This window comes from Pseudoliparis swirei, chromosome 24 (assembly GCF_029220125.1).
Source record: "Pseudoliparis swirei isolate HS2019 ecotype Mariana Trench chromosome 24, NWPU_hadal_v1, whole genome shotgun sequence".
In the NCBI taxonomy this organism is placed as follows: Eukaryota; Metazoa; Chordata; class Actinopteri; order Perciformes; family Liparidae; genus Pseudoliparis; species Pseudoliparis swirei.
In genome coordinates, this window is record NC_079411.1 from 29,002,405 (window position 1) to 29,025,931 (window position 23,527).

A 23,527-nucleotide genomic window follows, 5' to 3' on the forward strand; every position below is an offset into this window, starting at 1 on the left:
TGAATCCGTAGACTACTGCCTAATATATACATATCAATCAGTGACTGGTTGCATTTGTTTGCTGGTGAGAGATTTAGTTTTTGGGCTTCATTGCAGAAACTGCAGAAAAAAAACCTGTTTCCCATAAATAGGAAGTGTCCGAAGGCAGAACTCAGTGTCTCTGTGAACTAGAAGTGAACTGCAGTCAGTCGTCATGGCGATGCACTGCTCTTCCTCTGTGGTATCGAGGTCTGCAAGTTTACATCTGCTGCCACCCCACACACAACAAAGTAAATATATACCGGTATGCTAATTTTAATAAATTTCCAGCTAAATACAAGTGATAAAGTTCAGAATTATGGTTTAATTGTGTTGACATTCTGTTTCTATGAAATAGTGCCTTATCTCTACAACTCGTTTGCAATTGCATCAGTTATAATTGTATTTTATATTGTTTTACCGGTGTGTGTGTGTGTGTGTGTGATGAAACCTGTCATTCGGATGTTCCTGTCGCAGCCAAAGGAAGCAGCCTGAGGAACACCCGCATGGTGTGAACACAGGAAGTCCTGTCACATGTCAAGATGCTCGAGCCGCGCCGCGTCTCGCTGCTCGCCTACGTGGTGGCCGTGGGTAAGATCTCACCTTCTAATAAACAAGTTAAATCATTTCAGAGACAATACGTAAGATAAGAGGAAAGATGGGAATATCTGATGTGTGTGGAAACCTCTGGAAGGTGATTGTGAGGCTTCAAACCCGTGAGAGATGTTTTATGTTGTGAGCTCCTTTCAGGAGGTGAATACAAAATATATAAAACATGTTGAGAAGTTGGAAACCCTTGTAATGGTGTGCATTAAAAAAATGTTTTACTTAAATGTTTAATATCTAGATTTTAGCATCTTTAATTTATCATATTCAATCATTTAAGTTTCAACACTTAAAAAAGTGTGCCAAGTGCAAAAGCTCATGAGATCTATGGGGGTGAAATAAATATATATATATATTATATATATATATACTGTATGTATATATCTTAAATATATATATATCTTTAATACATAAATATCTTTAATATAATATATATACATATATGTACAGTATATATATATATCTTAAATATATATATATACATTTAATATATATAAATATCTTTAATATATATATACATATATGTATATTATATTTATATATATTAAAGATATATAAACATATCTTTAATCCTACCCGAACAATCTTACAAGACCATTTAAAAGTCTATTTACCAACACTTGAACACGTGGTCTTTTTCTCATTTTTTAGCCATCCCCGTCTCGTTGACCTTCAACATTGACACGACGCCTGTGAACGTCTACATCGGGGAACAAAAGGATTTCTTTGGATACAAAGTGCTTCAATTCATATCCGGCACGAACAAAGGGTACGTTGATATATGTAGTGTTCTCCTAACATAATGTCAAGATCCTGATTATTCATGAAGTTAAAGCGATGACATCAGCAATGCATACGTGTGAGGAAGATAACTATGGTTTACTTCCATCAGAAGCTCCTGTGAACCCGTTGTGGTTCTTTATCTTGACTCATAGTGCATCATGTGACTCACCTTCCTGGTGCATCATGTGACTCACCGTCCTGGTGCATCACGTGACTCACCTTCCTGGTGCATCACGTGACTCACCTTCCTGGTGCATCACGTGACTCACCTTCCTGGTGCATCACGTGACTCACCTTCCTGGTGCATCACGTGACTCACCGTCCTGGTGCATCATGTGACTCACCTTCCTGGTGCATCACGTGACTCACCTTCCTGGTGCATCACGTGACTCACCTTCCTGGTGCATCATGTGACTCACCGTCCTGGTGCATCATGTGACTCACCGTCCTGGTGCATCATGTGACTCACCTTCCTGGTGCATCATGTGACTCACCTTCCTGGTGCATCATGTGACTCACCGTCCTGGTGCATCATGTGACTCACCTTCCTGGTGCATCATGTGACTCACCTTCCTGGTGTATCATGTGACTCACCTTCCTGGTGTATCATGTGACTCACCTTCCTGGTGTATCATGTGACTCACCTTCCTGGTGCATCATGTGACTCACCTTCCTGGTGCATCACATCGTGCTCGGCCACTTATCTGCTTCCCCGCTTCAGGATATTGGTGACTGCACCGCTGCGGCTGAATGGATCCGGAGGCGTCTGTAAACCCGACGCTAACCAACCGATGCAGTGCTTCACCCCTGAAGGTATATACATCCTTATATATATTACACTGTATAAGGACCCAACAGGCACGTGCACAGACATTTTGGGGGGCAGGTGCTCAAACCCCAAAAAAGGGGTTCCCATCGCCCCAAAAATGTTCTGACAGTTGAAACATAAGCAGCTTTACGCTAGTGATGTGCTGCTCGACCTGCGTCTCTTCTTGGCAGGATTAGACGGCTAGCTTACATTTTCTTTATGAATAAAAATTCATTATTACATGGCAAGCGTTCTGATTGGCTAACGGGTACTCATGTAAAAAAAATAAAAAATGCCCCGTCAGATATCAAAACACATTTGGAGGGAATTGATGATGCAGAAATTATTTTTTATTAAATATGTTTGCGTCTCCTCTTGGCAGGATTAGACGGCTAGCTTATATTTTCCCTATGAATAAAAAATAATTATTACATGGCAACGACAGTACAAGCGTTCTGATTGGCTAACGGGTACTCATGTAGAAAAAATAAATAAAAAATACCCTGTCAGATATCAAAATACATTTGGAGGGAATTGATGAAAGATAAATATTTTTTTATTAAATACTGATGAATGAGGAAAAAAATGTGACTCCAGAAAAAGGGGCAGTTTTCTCATCCAGGGCAAAAGGGGAGGAGCTTGAGCACCACTAGGGGGTCTATCTGTGCACGTGCCTGGGACCCAACGTAGACGATATGAAATGTCACATCAACTGCTGCTGCCGCAGATCTTCCTCTCACGGACACGACGGCGGCGCCGGTGAAGCACTTCGGCCTGTCGATAGCCGAAGACGCCAAACGCTCCCGATTCATCGTGAGAAAAGAATCCCCAAAGCTCAACTAGTTTGATAGAATCGCAAATACACTTTCTCTGTGACGGGTTCTCTGATGATTCAGTGTATCCTGCTTGGTGTGTTCTGATCCAGGTGTGCAGTCCGAGTGTCGTGCACGAATGCAACGAGAACTCCTACGTGAACGGCGTGTGCTACGCCGTCACCGACCGGCTGCAGCAGACCGCCTCGTTCAGAACGGCTTTCCAAGGTGACGAGACTCTGAGATGACGTCGTCGACACCTTCGTCCCGACCGGATACATAACAACGTTCACCTCTTTTTACAGAATGCACAAAAAAGACGGTGGACCTCGTCTTTCTGTTCGACGGCTCGCGCAGCATGAGCGAAGGAGAGTTCAACAAAAACAAAGAGTTCATCAAGGACATAATGAACAGCCTCAAGAACTCGTCCATCAAGGTCCTCCTGCTGGATTGAAGCGTTCACAGCATCTGTCTGTTGGGTCGTGTTCACATAACGTTGAATACCGCTCGATCCCGTCTGCTTTTTTTTCCAGTTCGCAGCGGTTCAGTTCTCCACCGAATATCGGAAAGTGTTTGACTTCAACGACTACGAAGCCGGCAGGGATAGCGTTAAACTTCACGAAGAATCCCAGTTGAGGAGCCTCACCAACACACACAAAGCCCTCGCGTTCGTGTTGTAAGTTTAGTTTCATGACACGCGTTCCTAAACTTCTAAATAACATTTAAATACAGTTTTAAAACATTAGAGAACTTATTTGTTGATCTAATACATGTTAAATTATGTATTTTGAATGCTACTTTTACATTTGTTTCAGGGATGAAATCTTGGAGAACTCAAAGGCGGGCGCTTCTCCCGATGCAACCAAAGTCGTGGTGCTAATCACGGACGGAGATCCCAGCGATTCAGACAGATCCGGCATTATTAAGAAATATGATGAGAAAAACATAATTCGCTTTGTCATTGGGGTAAGCTGTGATGTCATCACTGAACAATCTATGTATTTAGCTAAAACAATCCTAATGCCTCAGGAGTTAAGTCTGACAACTGTACCACTATGCAGATGATACGCTACTATGCAGATGATACAGTTGATACACGACTTCAACCACATTAGAACATTTCAAAAATATTTTGTCTTGTGCAATTTGTACAGATTCCAGTTTTAAGTCCAAGATTGCACAAACTTGTGTTGTTTATCGAGTTGACATCGGACTTCTGGGATACTTCTGCTTTCAGGTCAAAGATGCAAAACTGGAAAAATTCCGAGCCATCGCTTCAGAGCCAAAAGACAAAAATGCCTTCAAAATTGAGAACTATGACAGACTGAAAGAAGTACTGGTAAACTTTCAGAAAAAGATCTTTAAAATGGAAGGTGATGTTCAATTCAGTTTGTTTTCCGATGTGCATCTCCCTGGTGAAACTGCATGAGCAACATGAAGAGCTCGTGGTTTCTGTTTAGGCTCCAAAGTTTCTCGGGCCGGCGACATGACCAACGAAATGTCTCAGAGCGGATTCAGTGCAGTCTTCTACAATGTGAGTAAAGTAAAAGACAAGACGACATCTGGATCGATTCTACATCTTTAACCATAAATAAACACACAGGGTCAGGTAAACCATATCTTTGAACAGCAACATGTTATCTGGTTCATAAAAAGCATGACTGGCAAGATACCATCTTGCGATGCCAAAGTGGGCTCAATGGTTCCTTCCAATGGTCCCTCCTAATGGTCCCTTCCAATGGTCCCTCCTAATGGTCCCTTCTAATGGTCCCTCCCAATGGTCCTTTCCAATAGTTCCTTCTAATGGTCCCTTCCAAGGGTCCCTTCCAATGGTCCCTCCCAATGGTCCCTTCCAAGGGTCCTTTCTAATGGTCCCTCCCAATGGTTCCTTCCAATGGTCCCTTTCAATGGTCCCTCCCAATGGTCCCTTCCAATGGTCTCTACCAATGGTCCCTACCAATGGTCCCTTCCAATGGTCCCTTTCAATGGTCCCTCCCAATGATCCCTTCCAATGGTCTCTTCCAATGGTCCCTTCCAATGGTCCGTTCCCCCATTCCACCCTTGATCTGACCACGGCCATCGTTGTATTCTGCCTTCATTTCGATCTCATCTGCACACGTGCAAGGATTCGTGACTGCACCATATGTACAGTTAGTATGCGCCACTTTAGCATGGAGATGATCATGGATATTTTTGGATGTCTTTTAAATGGTTTATTTTCCTCCCAACATCATTACTGTAACTACACTCCTCTCCACATGCTGACTATAGACCTGCTCACGTCTGTTCCACAGGACACTCTGGTTCTGGGGTCAGTGGGGTCAAACAGCTGGCGTGGTTCTCTCCAGATCCGTCATGAACAAAAAGACACACAACTTGAAGATCCACTCATGCAGATGGACTCCTACATGGGTAATAAACATAAAGCTGTTTCTTTCTTTCCAGATTACCTGCTTCTTTATTTTAAAAACACACGCCTCAGTAAATGACCTCCATGTGATCACATGTGACCGTCTGTTGCAGGATACTCTATTTCTGTTGGAGAGAAGAATGGCGCTGCTCTATATTTCTCGGGGGCTCCGAGGTTTGAGCACACGGGCCAGGTCGTACTTTTCAGACACAATGGGAAGAACTGGACGGCAGCGCAGAGAATCAACGGGCACCAGGTCGGTGACTCTAAACACAGATAGATGTGAGCTTTAAGGTGCTCAGCATGTTTACCTGAAGCTCCTTTAGTTTGAAGCTAGCGTCCTTCATTTTTGGGTCATTTCTCATGAACATACTTTGTTGCCTGTCAAAAAGTGAATCATGAATATTTGTTTGATAAAATTCATTTAAATAAAGATGCAAAATCCTGCACGTTGCATCTTTATGAAAATGTGCCACGTCATATTATTTCCGCCGTTGTGCAGACAGGAAACCAGAGCACTCACTTCATTGCACTTGTAACACCTCGTGTTGCTTGAAGAATACCTGTGAAAAAGAAGAGGAAGAAAAAAACGTTTATACAGTTCATGTAGAGTTTTAAATAATGGTAACGGGATGTAAATCTAGATGATAGAAACTTCCCTTTTCAGATTGGGTCGTACTTCGGTGCCGAGCTGTGCTCAGTGGACGTGAACTCAGACGGCGACACAGACTTCTTGCTGGTGGGAGCTCCTCTGTTCTACCAGCCTCACGAGAAGAGAGAAGGCCAGATCTACATCTACTCCCTAACAGACGAGGTCAATAAAACGACACAACGTTATCCCTTTCAGTGTGTTTTCAGTTCATAACAGTTAGTTAAACATGTCTTGTCCTCTTGTGTAACTTTCTGTTCCCCACAGTACACAACCCGATGGGGGAGCTCACACTTCAGAATCTGTGTTTTAGTTTTCATGACGTTTTCCTGACAGATAATTAATGCATCGTTCTCTTAATCAACAAGTATATTTTCTTATTTTTCTCTGACAGATGCAACTGCAGCGTGAGCTGACCGTGGCCGCGCCGTCCATGGGGCGGTTCGGCGCCACCATATCCAGCCTTGCAGATTTAAATGGAGACGGTCTGCGAGACGTGGCAGTCGGAGCGCCGCTGGAGAACGACAACACGGGGACGGTGTACATCTACCTGGGCGACCGACACCGAGGGATACGCAGCGCCTTCAGCCAGGTGAGACAGACTACACCTGTCTCTCTCAAACTACGTCAAGAGCATCATTTAAACTCCATCTTAACACATTCCTGTTTACTCTGGCATTTGGTTTATTTAAATATTCTATGGCCTGATCTTTCTCTTCTGTTTATTTATTTTATTGCACCATCTTTTACAGTGTATTGCACTTTTGCTCTTTTGACATGTTTTGGACCCTGTTATTGATAAATTGTTTTAAATCGACTACTGAACTGCACTTTGTGACACTTTGTCTGTGATAAGTGAAATATTAATAAACTTTACTGACTACACTTGTGTTATTCCAGAGGATCACGGGACAGACAATGAAGCCCGTGCTGAGATTCTTTGGACAAGCCATTGACGGGCACGTTGACCTCGGAGACGACGGACTCCCGGATCTCGTTGTGGGATCGCAGGGCGCCGCTGTAGTGTTGAGGTGAGGATGCTGTGAACATCGTGAACCAGAGCCATCATCATACATGTTGAGTGTCCACCTGAAGGGACTCGCCTCTGACGGCCATTACAGACCAATGGGCCATAAACAGACCAATGACGGCCATAAACAGACCAATGATGGCCATAAACAGACCAACGACGGCCATAAACAGACCAATAGGCCATAAACAGACCAATAAGGGCCATAAACAGACCAATGACGGCCATAAACAGACCAATAAGGGCCATAAACAGACCAATAGGCCATAAACAGACCAATGACGGCCATAAACAGACCAACGACGGCCATAAACAGACCAATAGGCCATAAACAGACCAATAGGCCATAAACAGACCAATAGGCCATAAACAGACTAATGAGGGCCATAAACAGACCAATAGGCCATAAACAGACCAACGACGGCCATAAACAGACCAATAAGGGCCATAAACAGACCAATAAGGGCCATAAACAGACCAATAGGCCATAAACAGACCAATGACGGACATAAACAGACCAATGAGGGCCATAAACAGACCAATGAGGGCCATAAACAGACCAATGAGGGCCAAACACAGACCAATAGGCCATAAACAGACCAATGATGGTCATAAACAGACCAATAGGCCATAAACAGACCAATGACGGACATAAACAGACCAACGACGGCCATAAACAGACCAATAGGCCATAAACAGACCAATGACGGCCATAAACAGACCAATAGGCCATAAACAGACCAACGACGGCCATAAACAGACCAATAGGCCATAAACAGACCAATAAGGGCCATAAACAGACCAATAAGGGCCATAAACAGACCAATAGGCCATAAACAGACCAATGACGGACATAAACAGACCAATGACGGACATAAACAGACCAATAGGCCATAAACAGACCAATAGGCCATAAACAGACCAATGACGGACATAAACAGACCAAGGATGGACATAAACAGACCAATGAGGGCCATAAACAGACCAATAGGCCATAAACAGACCAATGAGGGCCATAAACAGACCAATAGGCCATAAACAGACCAATGAGGGCCATAAACAGACCAATAGGCCATAAACAGACCAATGATGGCCATAAACAGACCAATAGGCCATAAACAGACCAATAGGCCATAAACAGACCAATGAGGGCCATAAACAGACCAATGAGGGCCATAAACAGACCAATAGGCCATAAACAGACCAATAGGCCATAAACAGACCAATGAGGCCATAAACAGACCAATGACAGCCCATTATGTGTTTTCAACCAATCAGGTTTAAAGAATCTGTCAATCAGCCGCTATAAAAGCATCTTAAATGGCTGAAGCCACAATTCAGATTCATGTTATAACTCCTTCACCCGTAAGTCTACCATCAGCCTCCAGAAAATATCCCGTGCAAAGCTCTGATGATCTGTTGGATGTCTTTCAGGTCCAGGCCCGTCTTCGATGTCATTGCTCGTCTGTCTTTCACACCGAGTCAGATAAGCACCGACAGAATTGACTGTGTGGGCAACAGCGACGAAGCTCTGCCAATGGTTACCCTGACGACCTGCTTCGAGATGGTGGAAACAACCAAGAGCAAAGCAGGTACGTCCCGAGCCGTGGACGGGACGTATCGACGCCTCACGCCCCCTCAGTATTCTAACCGTGATCTGTATGTTGCAGAGGCGATGAGCTCCGGCCTGAACATCTCGTACACGCTGAGCGTGGATCCCATGAGACCGACCTATCGAGGGTTCTTCAGTCACACCGACAAGAAATCGAGAAACCTCACCTCCACCTACGAGCTGAGGGACCAAGAGACTTGCTTCAACTCCTCCGTCTACATGCCGGTACGCAGGGTTCATCCACATGACCAATGAACAGGTTCATCCACATGACCAATGAACAGGTTCATCCACATGACCAATGAACAGGTTCATCCTCATGACCAATGAACAGGTTCATCCACATGACCAATGAACAGGGTTCATCCTCATGACCAATGAACAGGTTCATCCACATGACCAATGAACAGGTTCATCCTCATGACCAATGAACAGGTTCATCCTCTGTTGGGGGTGAGCAAGGCAGGAACCCAAAAGCAGCACAAGGAGTCTTTCTTTCAAAATAAAAAGGTTTCTTTTAATTGTTCACTGAGCAGAACCACAGTCTGGCAACAGGAGAGAAACAAACGATCCAACAACATAAAGGGGTATGAGGGCAGTTTAAGTAGCCAGCGTCCTAATTGATGATCAGTCACAGCTGCTCTGGCAATCACCGCCCAGGGGAGGGAGGAGACAGCCACACCTTCTTGGTGAGCCCTAGACAGACAGGGTAAACACACAGGAGACAGAAGGACAGGGAAACAGAGGAAACACAGGGAAACACTGTCTTGTCTTGACGACAACATGACATCCTCATGACCAATGAACAGGTTCATCCTCATGACCAATGAACAGGTTCATCCACATGACCAATGAACAGGTTCATCCTCATGACCAATGAACAGGTTCATCCACATGACCAATGAACAGGTTCATCCACTTGACCAATGAACAGGTTCATCCTCATGACCAATGAACAGGTTCATCCACTTGACCAATGAACAGGTTCATCCACATGACCAATGAACAGGTTCATCCTCATGACCAATGAACAGGTTCATCCACATGACCAATGAACAGGTTCATCCTCATGACCAATGAACAGGTTCATCCACTTGACCAATGAACAGGGTTCATCCTCATGACCAATGAACAGGTTCATCCTCATGACCAATGAACAGGTTCATCCACTTGACCAATGGATGTCAAGGAATGTTCCAGGACTTTTCAAAACTCCAGAATTTATTTTATTTATACTGTATATGCATATATTATTTAAAACTCAGCGTGAATGAACATACGAATAATAAATGTCCACCACTTTTCCAAAACTTTGGGGATTTTTTTTACTCCAGGACTTTTTCAATAACCATTTAATAATTCCATGACTTTTCCAGGTTTTCCATGACCTGAGTCCATGAGTACAGAGATGAATGGATCATATTCACCTCCACATGTGACCAGCTCTGCATGTCATCACCGTCTCTATACCTCAGAGATCATTCAGAAATACATCCACTCAATACTTAGAATAATAATTATCATAATAATTCATGTTTCAGTCCGTTAGTCAAATTTAAAGACACATTTTCTTGTCTTTTTGTCTGTGCTTCAACATGCGGATGATTACTTCTTCTTTATTTTGTTTGCAGAAATGTGTGAAGGACACGTTATCGCCCGTCAGCATCAAATTAAACTTCTTCCAGGTGGCCGGCGAGGCAGCGAGCGGCGTCCTGAGCGTGGACAGCAGAGCGCTGGCGGTCGCCGAGGTACGAGCGACGACATTTGATTACTTTTATATTTACATTTGCCCAAATTAACCCATAAAGACAGGAAGAGGGTCCAGGAGGTGAAAGGTCATTCTGTTTTTTGGATGAACCTTGATGGCTTTTGTCAATTTGTCTTTTTTTTTACTTTTCCAAATGTCGTGTTCACGAATCTTTGGGTAAAAATGATAATAAAAAGTTTTTTCAGGATGAACATTTGACAGCAAAGACCTGAGGATAAATGTGTTACTAAAGATCAGAATTAGACAAGACAGGCCAGCTAGAAACTTAAAATGAAAAACTTTTGTATCTTTTGTTGTTGTTGTTGTTATATTGACAAGGAATGTGGAAGATGCACATTTTCAAATACCAGCTGTCGTGGACATTTGTCCAATGAATCAAAAACAAACATAAATCAAACGATCTGTGGTTTAAGTTTTGTCCATTCAGGATTCTGTTTGTCTGATAATTTAAACAAACAACAACAAACAAACAAAAGAATAAAGGAACTCCAAACACTGGTAGAAAACAACAACATAGGCATACCCAGGTGCATGCTGGTCCTGTACCTGCCTCCTCCTACATATAACCACAGGTGCACACAGTGTTACCCCATTAGTGATCAAATGAATAATCAAAAGACTAAATATATATAAACAACAACAACAACAATTAATTAAATTAAAAACTTGTTTGTTTATTGTGTTTTTGTTGTTTTCTTTTTTTTAGTGTTTTCAAGAATTACATTAACAGACGTCTCTTTTTTTATTGCAGGTTCCGTTTGAAAAACACTGCAGGAAGAACGACACCTGCATAGCGGAGCTAGACGTGGAGTTCAACTTCACGTACGTATCCGTTATTATCGTAACACACCTGTAGTACTAACGTCATGTGACCAGGTGACTCCGCCTCTCTGGTAGGACTCCAACACTGCTGGTGGCAGAAGAAAACTACTTCAAAGTGTTCGTGAAACTGTCGAATCACGGAGACGACTCGTACAACAGCAGCCTCACCATGCACTTCCCCCGAGGCCTGTCCTTCTCCAGGATGACCTTCATACAGGTACTTTAGACTTTATATATATATATGTATACATATATATACATACATATATATGTATATATATACATATATATGTATATACATGTATATATATATATACATACACTACCGTTCAAAAGTTTGGGATCACTTAGAAATGTCCTTATTTTTCAAAGAAAAGCATTGTTTTTTTCAATGAAGATAACATTAAATCAATCAGAAATACACTCTATACATTGTTAATGTGGTAAATGACTATTCTAGGTGGAAACGTCTGGTTTCTAATGAAATATCTCCATAGGTGTAGAGAGGCCCATTTCCATCAACTATCACTCCAGTGTTCTAATGGTACATTGTGTTTGCTAATTGCCTTAGAAGACTAATGTCTGATTAGAAAACCCTTGAAAACCCTTGTGCAATTATGTTAGCACAGCTGAAAACTGTTTTGTCGATGAGAGAAGCTATAAAACTGGCCTTCCTTTGAGCTAGTTGATTATCTGGAGCATCACATTTGTGGGTTCGATAAGACTCTCAAAATGGCCAGAAAAAAAGAAGTTTCATGTGAAACTCGCCAGTCTATTCTTGTTCTTAGAAATGAAGGCTATTCCATGCGAGAAATTGCAAAGAAACTGAAAATGTCCTCCAGCGGTGTGTACTACTCCCTTCAGAGAACAGCACAAACGGGCTCTAACCAGAGCAGAAAGAGAAGTGGGAGGCCCCGGTGCACAACTCAGCAAGAAGACAAGTACATTAGAGTCTCTAGTTTGAGAAATAGACGCCTCACAGGTCCTCAACTGGCAGCTTCTTTAAATGGTACCCAAAACGCCAGTGTCAACGTCGACAGTGAAGAGGCGACTCGGGATGCTGGCCTTCTAGGCAGAGTGGCAAAGAAAAAGCCATATCTGAGACTGGCCAATCAAAAGAAAAGATTGGTATGGGCAAAAGAACACAGGCATTGGACAGAGGAAGATTGGAAAAGGTGTTCTGGACAGATGAATCCAAGTTTGAGGTGTTTGGATCACACAGAAGAACATTTGTGAGACGCAGAACAGGTGAAAAGATGCTGGAAGAGTGCCTGACACCATCTGTCAAGCATGGTGGAGGTCATGTGATGGTCTGGGGCTGCTTTGGTGCTGGTAAAGTGGGAGATTTGTACCAGGTAAAAGGTATTTTAAATAAGGAAGGCCATCACTCCATTTGGCAACGCCATGCCATACCCTGTGGGCAGCGCTTGATTGGAGCCAATGTCCTCCTCCAACAGGACAATGACCCAAAGCACACCTCCACATTGTGAAGAACTCTTGAGGGAAGAAGCAGGCAGCTTGCTGTCTGTAATGGAGTGGCCAGTCACCAGATCTCAACCCCATTGAGCTGTTGTGGGAGCAGCTTGACCGTATGGTCCTCAAGAAGTGCCCATCAAGCCAATCCAACTTGTGGAGGTGCTTCAGGAAGCGTGGGGTGACATTTCAACAGATTACCTCAACAAATTAACAGCTAGAATGCCAAAGGTCTGCAATGCTGGAATTGCTGCAAAAGGAGCATTCTTTGACGAAAGCAAAGTTTGAAGAAAGAAATTAATACTTCAAATACAAATCATTATTTCTAACCTTGTCAATGTCTTGACTATATTTTCTATACATTTTGCAACTCATTTGATAAATAAAAGTGAGTTTTCATGGAAAACACGAAATTGTCTGGGTGATCCCAAACTTTTGAACGGTAGTGTACATATACACATAAATGTATATATATATACATATATATACACATATATGTATATATATATGTAGATATATATACACATATATATACACACATATATATAAATATACATATATACATATATATATACATATATGTGTATATATACACATATATATATATACATATAAATACATATATATATACACACATATGTGTATATATACATATATATACATACATATATACACACATATATATACACATATATATATTCATATATATATAAATATATACATCCACATATATATACACATATATATACAGGACTGTCTCAGAAAATTAGAATATTGTGATAAAGTTCTTTATTTTCTGTAATGCAATTAAAAAAACAAAAATGTCATGCATTCTGGATTCATTACAAATCAACTGAAATATTGCAAGCCTTTTATTCTTTTAATATTGCTGATTATGGCTTACAGCTTAAGAAAACTCTAAAATCCTATCTCATAAAATTTTAATATTTCCTCAGACCAAGTAAAAAAAAAGATTTATAACAGCTGAGTGTTTGTCAAGGCTCAGGAAACCCTTGCAGGTGTTTCGAGTTAATTAGACAATTCAAGTGATTTGTTTAATACCCTACTAGTATACTTTTTCATGATATTCTAATATTTAGAGATAGGATATTTGAGTTTTCTTAAGCTGTAAGCCATAATCAGCAATATTAAAAGAATAAAAGGCTTGCAATATTTCAGTTGATTTGTAATGAATCCAGAATGCATGACATTTTTGTTTTTTGAATTGCATTACAGAAAATAAAGAACTTCATCACAATATTCTAATTTTCTGAGACAGTCCTGTATATACATACACATATATATACACATATATATATACATATATATATAGTTTCTTTGTGTTTGTATTTGTGAATCTGTGTGATTGCATCTGTGAGTCTGTGTGTTTTTGCAATGATTGCAACCAGTGGTGTAGTGGTCCCTGGAGAAGTGGGTATACTCGCGCAAAGGAGAGTTGTTGACGGGGCACCAGCGGTGATTGAGAAGTGGGTATACGCTATGCTGACTGAAAAATAAGTGGGTATACGCCGTATACCGGCGTATACCCTGGACTACACCACTGATTGCAACTGATCTGACCCCAGAGATCAGTCGCAATCACAAGGTTTGAAATCTATAAACTAAAACTCACGACTCGTCTCCGCAGCGTTAAAATAAAACTAAGAAGCTTTTCTTCCAGACCTCTCAGTTCTCAACGTGTTCTTCTAAAAACAGGCAACGCGACCGACGATCCACAGCTGCTACGACCTGGAGGGAGAACTCGACAAAACCACGTGTGGCATCAGCCGGCCGGTGTTCCGCAGCAGGTCGTCGGTGAGTCACGTGCGGCCCGACCCCCGTGACCTTTACGACCTCTGCAGCTTCTCTCATTTGGGATATTTCCTCTTTCGCTCGCACCAAACACGTCTTTTCTCCCACGAAGGCCACGTTCATGACCTCCTTCCACATCATGAAGGAGTACGAGTGGGACGACACCATCACCGTGAACATCACCGCTGAAAGGTAGCGGCCTCCTCAACATGCATCAGCCACTTATTGTCTCTATATTATATATATTCCCACAATATTAATGACTATCAGCGCATATTTACTTTGTAATCTTCACAGTAATTTCTCGTTTCATCCTCAGTGATAACACAAACTCCAGCAGCGTCGCTTTCCTCTCCCAAAGCATCCGAGTGCAATTTGAAATTAAAATGGCGGTAATGGTGTAAGTGCCCCTGTCTTCTCATCGTGGAACTGCAGTTCTTATTCATGCCGAGTCGTCATTTAGATGTTTACACGTTTAATCCGGTCTGTGGTCTCGTTGTTCACCTTCCAGGAAAGAAGACTCCATCGACTACCTGAACTTCACAACACAGGACGCTGGGCCCAAAAGAATCGTTGCTCCATACAAGGTGATTCAAAATGAATGACTCGTTAAGGAATGACCAATCAAAGCTGATCTCAACGAATCATGAAGCAGCTCGCAGGTCGAGATGTTAGAACAAATATCCAACATCATCACCGTGAAGATGATTCAATTCAATTCAATTCAGTTTATTTGTATAGCCCAATTTCACAAATTACAAATTTGTCTCGGAGTGCTTTACAATCTGTACACATAGACATCCCTGCCCCAAAACCTCACATCGGACCAGGAAAAACTCCCAAATAACCCTTCAGGGGGAAAAAAAGGGAAGAAACCTGGAGGAGAGCAACAGAGGAGGATCCCTCTCCTAGGATGGACAGATGCAATAGATGTAATGTGTACAGAAGGACAGATTTAGAGTTAAAATACATTCAATGAATATGACAGAGTGTATGAATAGTTCATAGTAGGCATATTCCACGATGGAGACCTCCACGATCCATCAGGCAGATGGCGGTGGGGAGGAGGAGTGGGCGGAGTCTCAAGAGGACAGTGGCGTAGTCATGAGCAGGAATTCCACGACCCAGACGATCCATCAGGCAGATAGGATCTATGTTGCTCATAGGGTCCGATGACCCCATGAGACTGAAAGTCAAAAGGAATTCGGAGGAGAAAGAAGAGTTAGTATCGTGTGATAGAGAGATGAATAGTCAACCTTAAGGAGAAAAAAGAGGAGATAGGTGCTCAGTGTATCCTAAAACGTCCCCGGCAGCTATAAGCCTATAGCAGCATATCAAGGGCTGGACCAGGGCAAACCTGATTCAGCCCTAACTATAAGCTCTGTCAAAGAGGAAGGTCTTAAGTCTACTCTTAAACGAGGTGACTGTGTCTGCCTCCCGGACTGAAATTGGAAGCTGGTTCCATAAAAGAGGAGCTTGATAACCAAAGGCTCTGGCTCCCATTCTACTTTTAAGACTCTAGGAACTACAAGTAGTCCCGCATTTAGTGAGCGTAGCTCTCTAGTGGGGCAATATGGTACGACAAGCTCCTTAAGATATGATGGAGCATCACCAATCAAGGCTTTGTAGGTTAAGAGAAGAATTTTAAAAGTGATTCTTGATTTTACTGGGAGCCAGTGCAGAGCAGCTAGTGCAGGAGTGATGTGATCTTTCTTAGTTTTAGTGAGAACACGAGCTGCAGCATTCTGGATCAACTGGAGGGACCTAAGAGATTTATTAGAGCAGCCTGCTAATAAGGAGTTGCAGTAATCCAGTCTCAAGTAACGAACGTGAACCAATTTTTCTGCATCTTTTGAGACAAGATGTGCCTGATTTTTGAAACATTACGTAGATGAAAGAATGCAGTCCTTGAGATTTGCTTTACGTGGGAGTTAAAGGACAAGTCCGATCAAAGATAACGCCAAGATTCTTTACAGTGGTGTTGGATGCCAGGGCAATGCCGTCTACAGAATCCACATCACCAGATAATTGATCTCTGAGGTGCTCAGGGCCGATTAAAATTACTTGGTTTTGTCTGAGTTTAACATCAAGAAGTTGCAGGTCATCCATGTTTTATGTCTTTAAGACATGCTTGAATTTTACAGAGTTGGTTGCTCTCCTCTGGTTTTATCGATAAATATAGTTGAGTGTCATCTGCATAACAATGAAAGTTTATGGAGTGTTTCCTGATAATATTGCCCAAAGGAAGCATGTATAAGGTAAATAAAATTGGTCCAAGCACAGAACCTTGTGGAACTCCGTGATTAACGTTGGTGGTTATCGAGGCGTCATCGTACAAATACAAACTGAGATCGATCTGATAAATAGGATTTAAACCAAATTAGTGCCGTGCCTGAAATGCCAATCGACTGCTCCAGTCTCTGTAACAGGATGTCATGGTCAATGGTGTCGAATGCAGCACTAAGGTCTAACAAGACCAGGACAGAGAGGAGTCCTTTATCTGCTGCCATTAAGAGGTCATTTGTAATTTTCACCAGTGCCGTCTCGGTGCTGTGGTGTTTTCTAAATCCTGATTGAAATTTCTCAAATAAACTATTATGATGTAGAAAGTCGCACAACTGATTTGCGACCACTTTCTCAAGGATCTTGGAGAGGAAGGGAGGTTAGAGATCGGTCTGTAGTTAGCCAATACCTCTGGATCCAGAGTGGGCTTCTTCAGGAGAGGTTTAATAACAGCCACCTTGAAGGAGTGTGGTACGTGGCCTGTTAGCAGAGACACATTGATAATATCTAATAGAGAGCCGCCAATTAAAGGCAAAACGCCTTTAAGCAGCCTCGCGGGATGGGGTCCAAGAGACAGGTAGACGTGTTCGAAGTAGAAACCGTTGAAGATAATTGGTCACGGTTGATGGAGAAAATCCCTCCAAATATACACCAGGGCATACAGCGGTTTCCAAGGCCATTCCACTTGAGGACAGATTGGCACTGGTTATGGGCAAGAGATTATTAATCTTGTCCCTAATAGTTAAAATCTTTTCATTAAAGAAGTTCATAAAGTCATTACCACTAAGGTTTATAGGAATGCTCGGCTCCACAGAGCTGTGACTCTCTGTCAGCCTGGCTACAGTGCTGAAGAGAAACCTGGGGTTGTTTTATTTTTTCTATTATTGATGAGTAATAGGCTGCTCTGGCATTACGGAGGGCCTTCTTATATGTTTTAAGACCATCTCGCCAAACTAAGCGGGATTCTTCGAGATTAGTTGAACGCCATATGCGTCAAGCTTTCGTGACGCTTGCTTCAGTTTGGCGGGTCTGAGGGTTATACCAGGAGCAAACCTCCTCTTCCTCACTGTCTTCTTCTTCAGAGGGCTATCGAGTCCAGTGTCATTCTCAGAGAGCCTATGGCACTGTCAACAAGATGATCAATCTGGGACGGACTAAAGTTAGACCAGGAGTCCTCTGTTATATTGAGACGTGGTATCGAATCAAATACAGAAGGAATCGCTTTTAAATTTAGCTACAGCACTATCAGTTAGACATCTAGTGTAGAAACTTTTGACTAACGGAGTACACTCCGTAGTATAAATTCAAAAGTTATGAGGTTGTGGTCTGACAGAAGAGGATTCTGTGGGAAGACGTTCAAATGCTCAATGTCAACGCCATAAGTAAGAACAAGATCAAGCGTGTGGCCAAAGCTGTGAGTGGGTTTCTGTACTCTGACAGAAGCCAATCGAGTCCAACAAGGAGATGAATGCAGCACTAAGGCAATCATTATCAACATCCACATGGATATTAAAATCTCCAACAATAATAACTTTATCGGTTTTAAGAACCAAACTTGATATAAATTCTGAGAATTCAGATATAAACTCTGAATATGGACCTGGTGGCGGTACAGAATCACAAATCGAATTGGCTGTAGTGTTTTCCAGGTTGGATGTGAAAGACTAAGAACAAGGCTTTCAAATGAGGTGTAGTGTAATTTTGGTTGAGGATTAATTAATAGGCTCGATTCAAAGATGGCTGCTACTCCACCTCCTCGACCGTGCCTCGAGGAATGTGAGTATTAATATGACTTGGAGGAGTCGATTCATTCAGGCAGACATATTCTTCATGGCTCAGCCAGGTTTCAGTTAGGCAACATAAATCAATGTGATTATCTGATATTAAATCATTCAGTAACACAGCTTTAGATGACAGAGATCGAATATTTAGGAGACCACATTTAATAGACCTATTTTGTTGCACTGCTGAAATAATTGTGTTAACTTGTATAAGGTTATTGTGTACCACTCTTCTGCTTACTTTTGATTTATTTAATTGAAGTGGCCGTGGGACAGACACAGTCTCTACTCTAAAGTCAAGGGTGGGTAACTGCTCGAATGGAAGAGCAGAGAAGGGTGTTAACCACACTTGCTCCCGGTTCCTGATCTGAACCCTGGGTTGTCATGGATTAAGTCCGTGATCAACTTGGTCATATTCGCAGAAATGAGACGCGTCTCGTCCGTGATGAATGATGAATGCCGCCTCATCAGATCAGGTTTTCCCAGAAAGTCTTCCAGTTGTCTCGTAGCCCACATTATTCGCTGGGCACCACCTCGACAGCCAGCGGTTGAAAGACGACATTCGCTATACAATTTTCGCCTGTCTGCAGATTTGGGACAGGGCCAGAGAAAATTACGGTGTCCGACAACGTCTTGGCATAAGCACACACCGATTCCACATTAATTTTAGTGAGTTCCGAGCGGCGGCTCGGCGCCATTACCACCGGCGTATTACAATCTGACTGTATCTCCGCTTATCCTTAGCCAGCAGCTTCAAACAAGACTCCACGCCGCCGCTCTGGCCCCGGGAGGCGACTCTGGTCCGTGGCTTCGCTATTTTCACGTTCCTGACTATAGAGCTCCCGATAACCAGGGTGTGTTCCTCAGCGGGTGTGTCGCTGAGCAGGAAAACTGGTTGGAAACGTGAAGTGGTTGGTGCACAGCGGGCTTCTGTGTAGACTCCGACTCTCCTGCGAACAGTTACCCAACCATCCGGCTGCGGTTACCGCGGGCACAGCTAACAGCTGACTGTAGCTCCGCCGACTACGGGAGAGGCGGGCTAACTAGCATAGCTGTCTGAGCTTGATAGAGGAGCCGTGCATCTAACCCACTTAGACCTGCCTCCAACCTAGCAAATAAACTACACTTGTTGCATGTATCGTTATCATTAAGGGAGGCAGGGGGATAACTATACATGAGACACACTGAGCAAGAGGGAGCGGGAGGGAGAGAAGAAGAAGTCATGCTCGCTGTTGAGCTGGCAACCAAAGCTTACCGGAAGAGTGAGATGATGCGTTCAGAAACCAACAAATTCTAAAAACTATAGTTAGGGACCGTGTTGCTTATTTACAGTTTCATTCATTTAAAGTCTTGTTTCCATTCACTTTGAACATTTTAGAAAATGTTGAACACTTTGAAAAATGTAAAAATGTTGAACATTGAACATTTTTGAAATTGGAAACACTTTAAATTTGTTTTGAACATTTGAACACTTGGAATTTTTTTAAAAAAAAAAAGTTCAGTGTTTAACATTTTTTAAATGATGTTAAACACTTTTAATATCTTTGAAAATTTGAACACTTTTAATATTTTTAGAATTAACAAATTTCAAACACTGAACATTTTTGAAATGTTGAATTTTATTTTTTTTCCGAAAATGTTGAACATTTTGAATTTTTTTGAAGATTTGAACACTTTAAAAAATGTTAAAATTGTAAGCACAGAACATCTTTGAAAATGTTGAACACTTTGAAAAATCACGTACCCCCTGGAGGGCCTTCACGTACGCCCACTTGAGAACCACTGGACTCAACTAATGAGACCCACAATGCAGTGCAGGGTGTTTGGGCATCATGAGACCACTGGACTCAACTAATGAGACCCACAATGCATCTGTCTCTCTGTCCTTGCAGATAGAGAATCTCGGTTTCAAGGACTTTCCCGTCAACGTGTCGCTGGTCTTCCCGACTAAACTGGAACAAAACTTTGAGATGACGAACCCCCTCGTGGTCGTTGGGCAGGTAACGACGGAACGAGAGCTTCACGACATTAAACCGCCGCTCTTTTCAAAAATCATGAATTACCTTTTTATTTCCTTTTTAAAGAACAAAACTCACTGCACCGCCATCGCGGATACAACATCTGAAGTAAGTAAAAATATATTTGGCGTCAGAATATTCCAAGTGAACAAGTTTACAAACCGTGATTCACCTGTCGCTGTGTTGCAGTACTGTTCACCTGAGAGGTTTTGTAAAATCATAACGTGTGACGGCTTCATCCTGGAGAGAGAATCCCCCACCGAGTTCACGCTGTCAGGAGACGTTCAGTTCAGGGATCTCAACCAGCACGCAGCGGTACGTAGCGCACACACACACACACACACACACACACACACACACACACACACACACACACACACACACACACACACACACACACACCATTGAAATACATCAAGCATCAGTGTGGGAAAAGTAAGTTTTTTCGGGGGCAATTTTTTCCCCCACTGACTGAAATCCAGGAGCATTTAAAATAAAATTGGGATCACTTTTTTAAACTTGTAAAATAACATTATATATATATATATATTATAAAAATAATGTTCATATTTATTTAATTATTTATTCCTGTATTTTATTTATTTATCTCTGTATTTAATTATTTATTCAAGCATTTATTTATTCCTGTATTTAATTATTTATTTAAGCATTTATTTATGTATTCCTGTATTTATTCATGAATTTATTTATTTATACTTAAGTCATTTTCTGTCCTCCATACACAGCAGCCCACTGCTCCTTAATAACTAAGGACGGGTTAAATCAGAGGACATTACATGTTTCTTTAGGGGGACATTGTTGCCCCACCGACTGAAATCCAGGGGCATTTAAAAAGAAATTGTGGTCACTTTTTAAAACTTGTTAAATAACATTTAACCTTTATAAAAATATTTATTTCTTTGTTTTTTCTAAAATTCAAAATTATATTTAAAGGTTCTTTTGTGTACTTACCTAGTACAGGAACTGCAGATGGGGCTATACATGGATTTAGGGGGAAATGTTATTTCAGAAAATTAAAAAGTACATATTACATTATATGTTTAGTTTATAAATATGTACAGATACATATACGAGTGGCTTATTTGCGTTGACGTACTCTCACTTTGCAGAATATTGCGTTTCTCAAACGATATACTGGAGATGGCGGAGAGGTTAAATTTAGAAGCTTTATTCACGTTGACTACGACGAGCGACGCTACGTTCTGGACTCTCACAAACAGGTACGTTCACGTTAAACCACGTTTCAAAGATATTGATATTTAAGGATGAATTACTGTGTACAATAACCAAATCTACGTTTGTTATGCAGGAGAAGACCGACAGAGACCCAACAATGAAATGGGTACGCTCAGTCGACACAGGAGCAGCCGGGATAAGACATTCTAGATCCTCATGCAAATGCAGAGACGCCCCAATGTTAACTATTTTAACACTTTGGAAATTTGGACAATTTTGAATTCTTTGAAAATGTTAGATTTTTTGAACACTTTGGAAAAAAATTACATTTGGAAAATTTGGAACACTTTGAAAATTGTAAACACTTTTAAAATTCGAGAAAATTGTAACACTTGTGAAAATTTTGAAAACATTTAATTTGAATATTTTTTTTAAATGTTAAATTTGAAAATGTTAAAACATTTTGAACACTTTGAAAATTATATTGAACATTTTTTATTTTGAACACATTGAAAATTATTAAAATTGTAAACACGTTGAACATTTTTGAAAATGTTAACACTTGGAAAAAAAATGTATTTGTTACATTTTGAAAATTTCTGAAATTTTTTACTGACATTTGTAAACTCTGAACATTTCTGAAAATGTTGAACACTTTTATTTTGAACACTTAAAAAATGGTTCAAATTGTAAACACTGAACATTTTCTAAATTTTGAACACTTTAAAAATGTTGAACATTTTGAACACTTCTCTGCCGACAGACTGACGTTCGGGTGGAGTTCATCATCCTCCCGGATCAACGTCTGATCATTTCAACTGGAGTTGGCCTGGGCCTGTTGTTCCTGATCATAATCACCGTCGTCATGTTCAAGGTGAGTCGGCTTTATATTCTAGACTTCCAGCTGTTGCTTGAATATTAGAATAAAAACATTAAAATCACTTAGTGTGCTGCGCGACGCGTCTGTGACGACCCTCTGGTCTCTGTCCTCAGCTGGGCTGCTTCAAGAGGAAAACTCTGGAGTATTACCAAGAGCACGAGGACGACGGCGCCGCCCCTCAGACCACACCCGCCCCCGCCGCCGGGCCGCTCGGCCAATCAGAGGCCAACGGCAAACACGTCGCGCCTCGGGAGGAAGTCACGCTCCTCGGTGGCGGCGAGGCGAACGGCGGCGCCCCGCCAGCCGAAGCGGACTGAACTTTACCACGTCCGGCAGAACTTCCACTTCCTTCTTCTCAGTCAAGTTGCTTCTGTTTTCATGGCCTCGTGAGGTTCGTTGCGCACACAAACTTTTTAGAGATTTTAAGTTTTTTTTTATGTTCTCCGGCACAAAATATGTTACAGGGTTCGTACGGTCATGGAAAACCTGGAAAAATCATGGAATCTTTATGGTTAATTTTTTTAATGGTTATTTCCAGGCCTGGAAAAGTCTTTGAAATACAATAAAATCTCAAGTTTTGAAAAAGTCCTGGATATGTTATATTCATATGTTCATTTAGGCAGTTTGATTAAAAGAATAAACATTTATATGAATATGTATTCTTTTAATCAATATTTAATCAGTCATTTAAGTTGGGAAAAAAAACATGCATGATGTAATTAATTACATGCAATAACTGAGTAGAACTGAATGAACATCAGCTGT

The 23,527-nt window shown here is 41.6% G+C and overlaps 1 protein-coding gene across 2 annotated transcripts; it reads left to right on the plus strand.

Moving 5' to 3' along the window:
* The first annotated feature begins 27 nt into the window (after positions 1-27).
* On the plus strand, positions 28-23,407 carry zmp:0000001082 (integrin alpha-D). 2 transcript variants are annotated; one of them, XM_056409710.1, is made up of 32 exons: positions 28-283; positions 496-609; positions 1,276-1,393; positions 2,129-2,220; positions 2,943-3,028; positions 3,141-3,255; positions 3,333-3,463; positions 3,561-3,703; positions 3,843-3,993; positions 4,265-4,400; positions 4,488-4,561; positions 5,322-5,439; positions 5,551-5,693; positions 6,105-6,251; positions 6,481-6,678; positions 6,987-7,117; positions 8,551-8,708; positions 8,787-8,953; positions 10,360-10,476; positions 11,248-11,318; positions 11,394-11,535; positions 14,508-14,606; positions 14,716-14,795; positions 14,923-15,003; positions 15,115-15,190; positions 20,560-20,667; positions 20,752-20,793; positions 20,875-21,000; positions 21,816-21,926; positions 22,016-22,048; positions 22,646-22,756; positions 22,876-23,407. In XM_056409710.1, exons 2-32 carry the CDS (start codon positions 561-563, stop codon positions 23,077-23,079), a joined length of 3,558 nt encoding a protein of 1,185 aa, XP_056265685.1. In that variant the 5' UTR covers positions 28-283; positions 496-560; the 3' UTR covers positions 23,080-23,407. The 2 variants fall into 2 exon arrangements, with proteins under 2 accessions (XP_056265685.1, XP_056265686.1); XM_056409711.1 differs by having other exon boundaries at positions 28-269.
* The last annotated feature ends 120 nt before the right edge of the window (positions 23,408-23,527 follow it).

Bases quoted from the DNA above. Each gene is read 5' to 3' on its own strand.
- zmp:0000001082 (XM_056409710.1), top strand. From the start codon at position 561: ATGCTCGAGCCGCGCCGCGTCTCGCTGCTCGCCTACGTGGTGGCCGTG. The intron at 5,694-6,104 runs GTCGGTGACTCT...TTCCCTTTTCAG, and splicing joins AGAGAATCAACGGGCACCAG to ATTGGGTCGTACTTCGGTGC. The intron at 21,927-22,015 runs GTACGTTCACGT...TTTGTTATGCAG, and splicing joins TTCTGGACTCTCACAAACAG to GAGAAGACCGACAGAGACCC.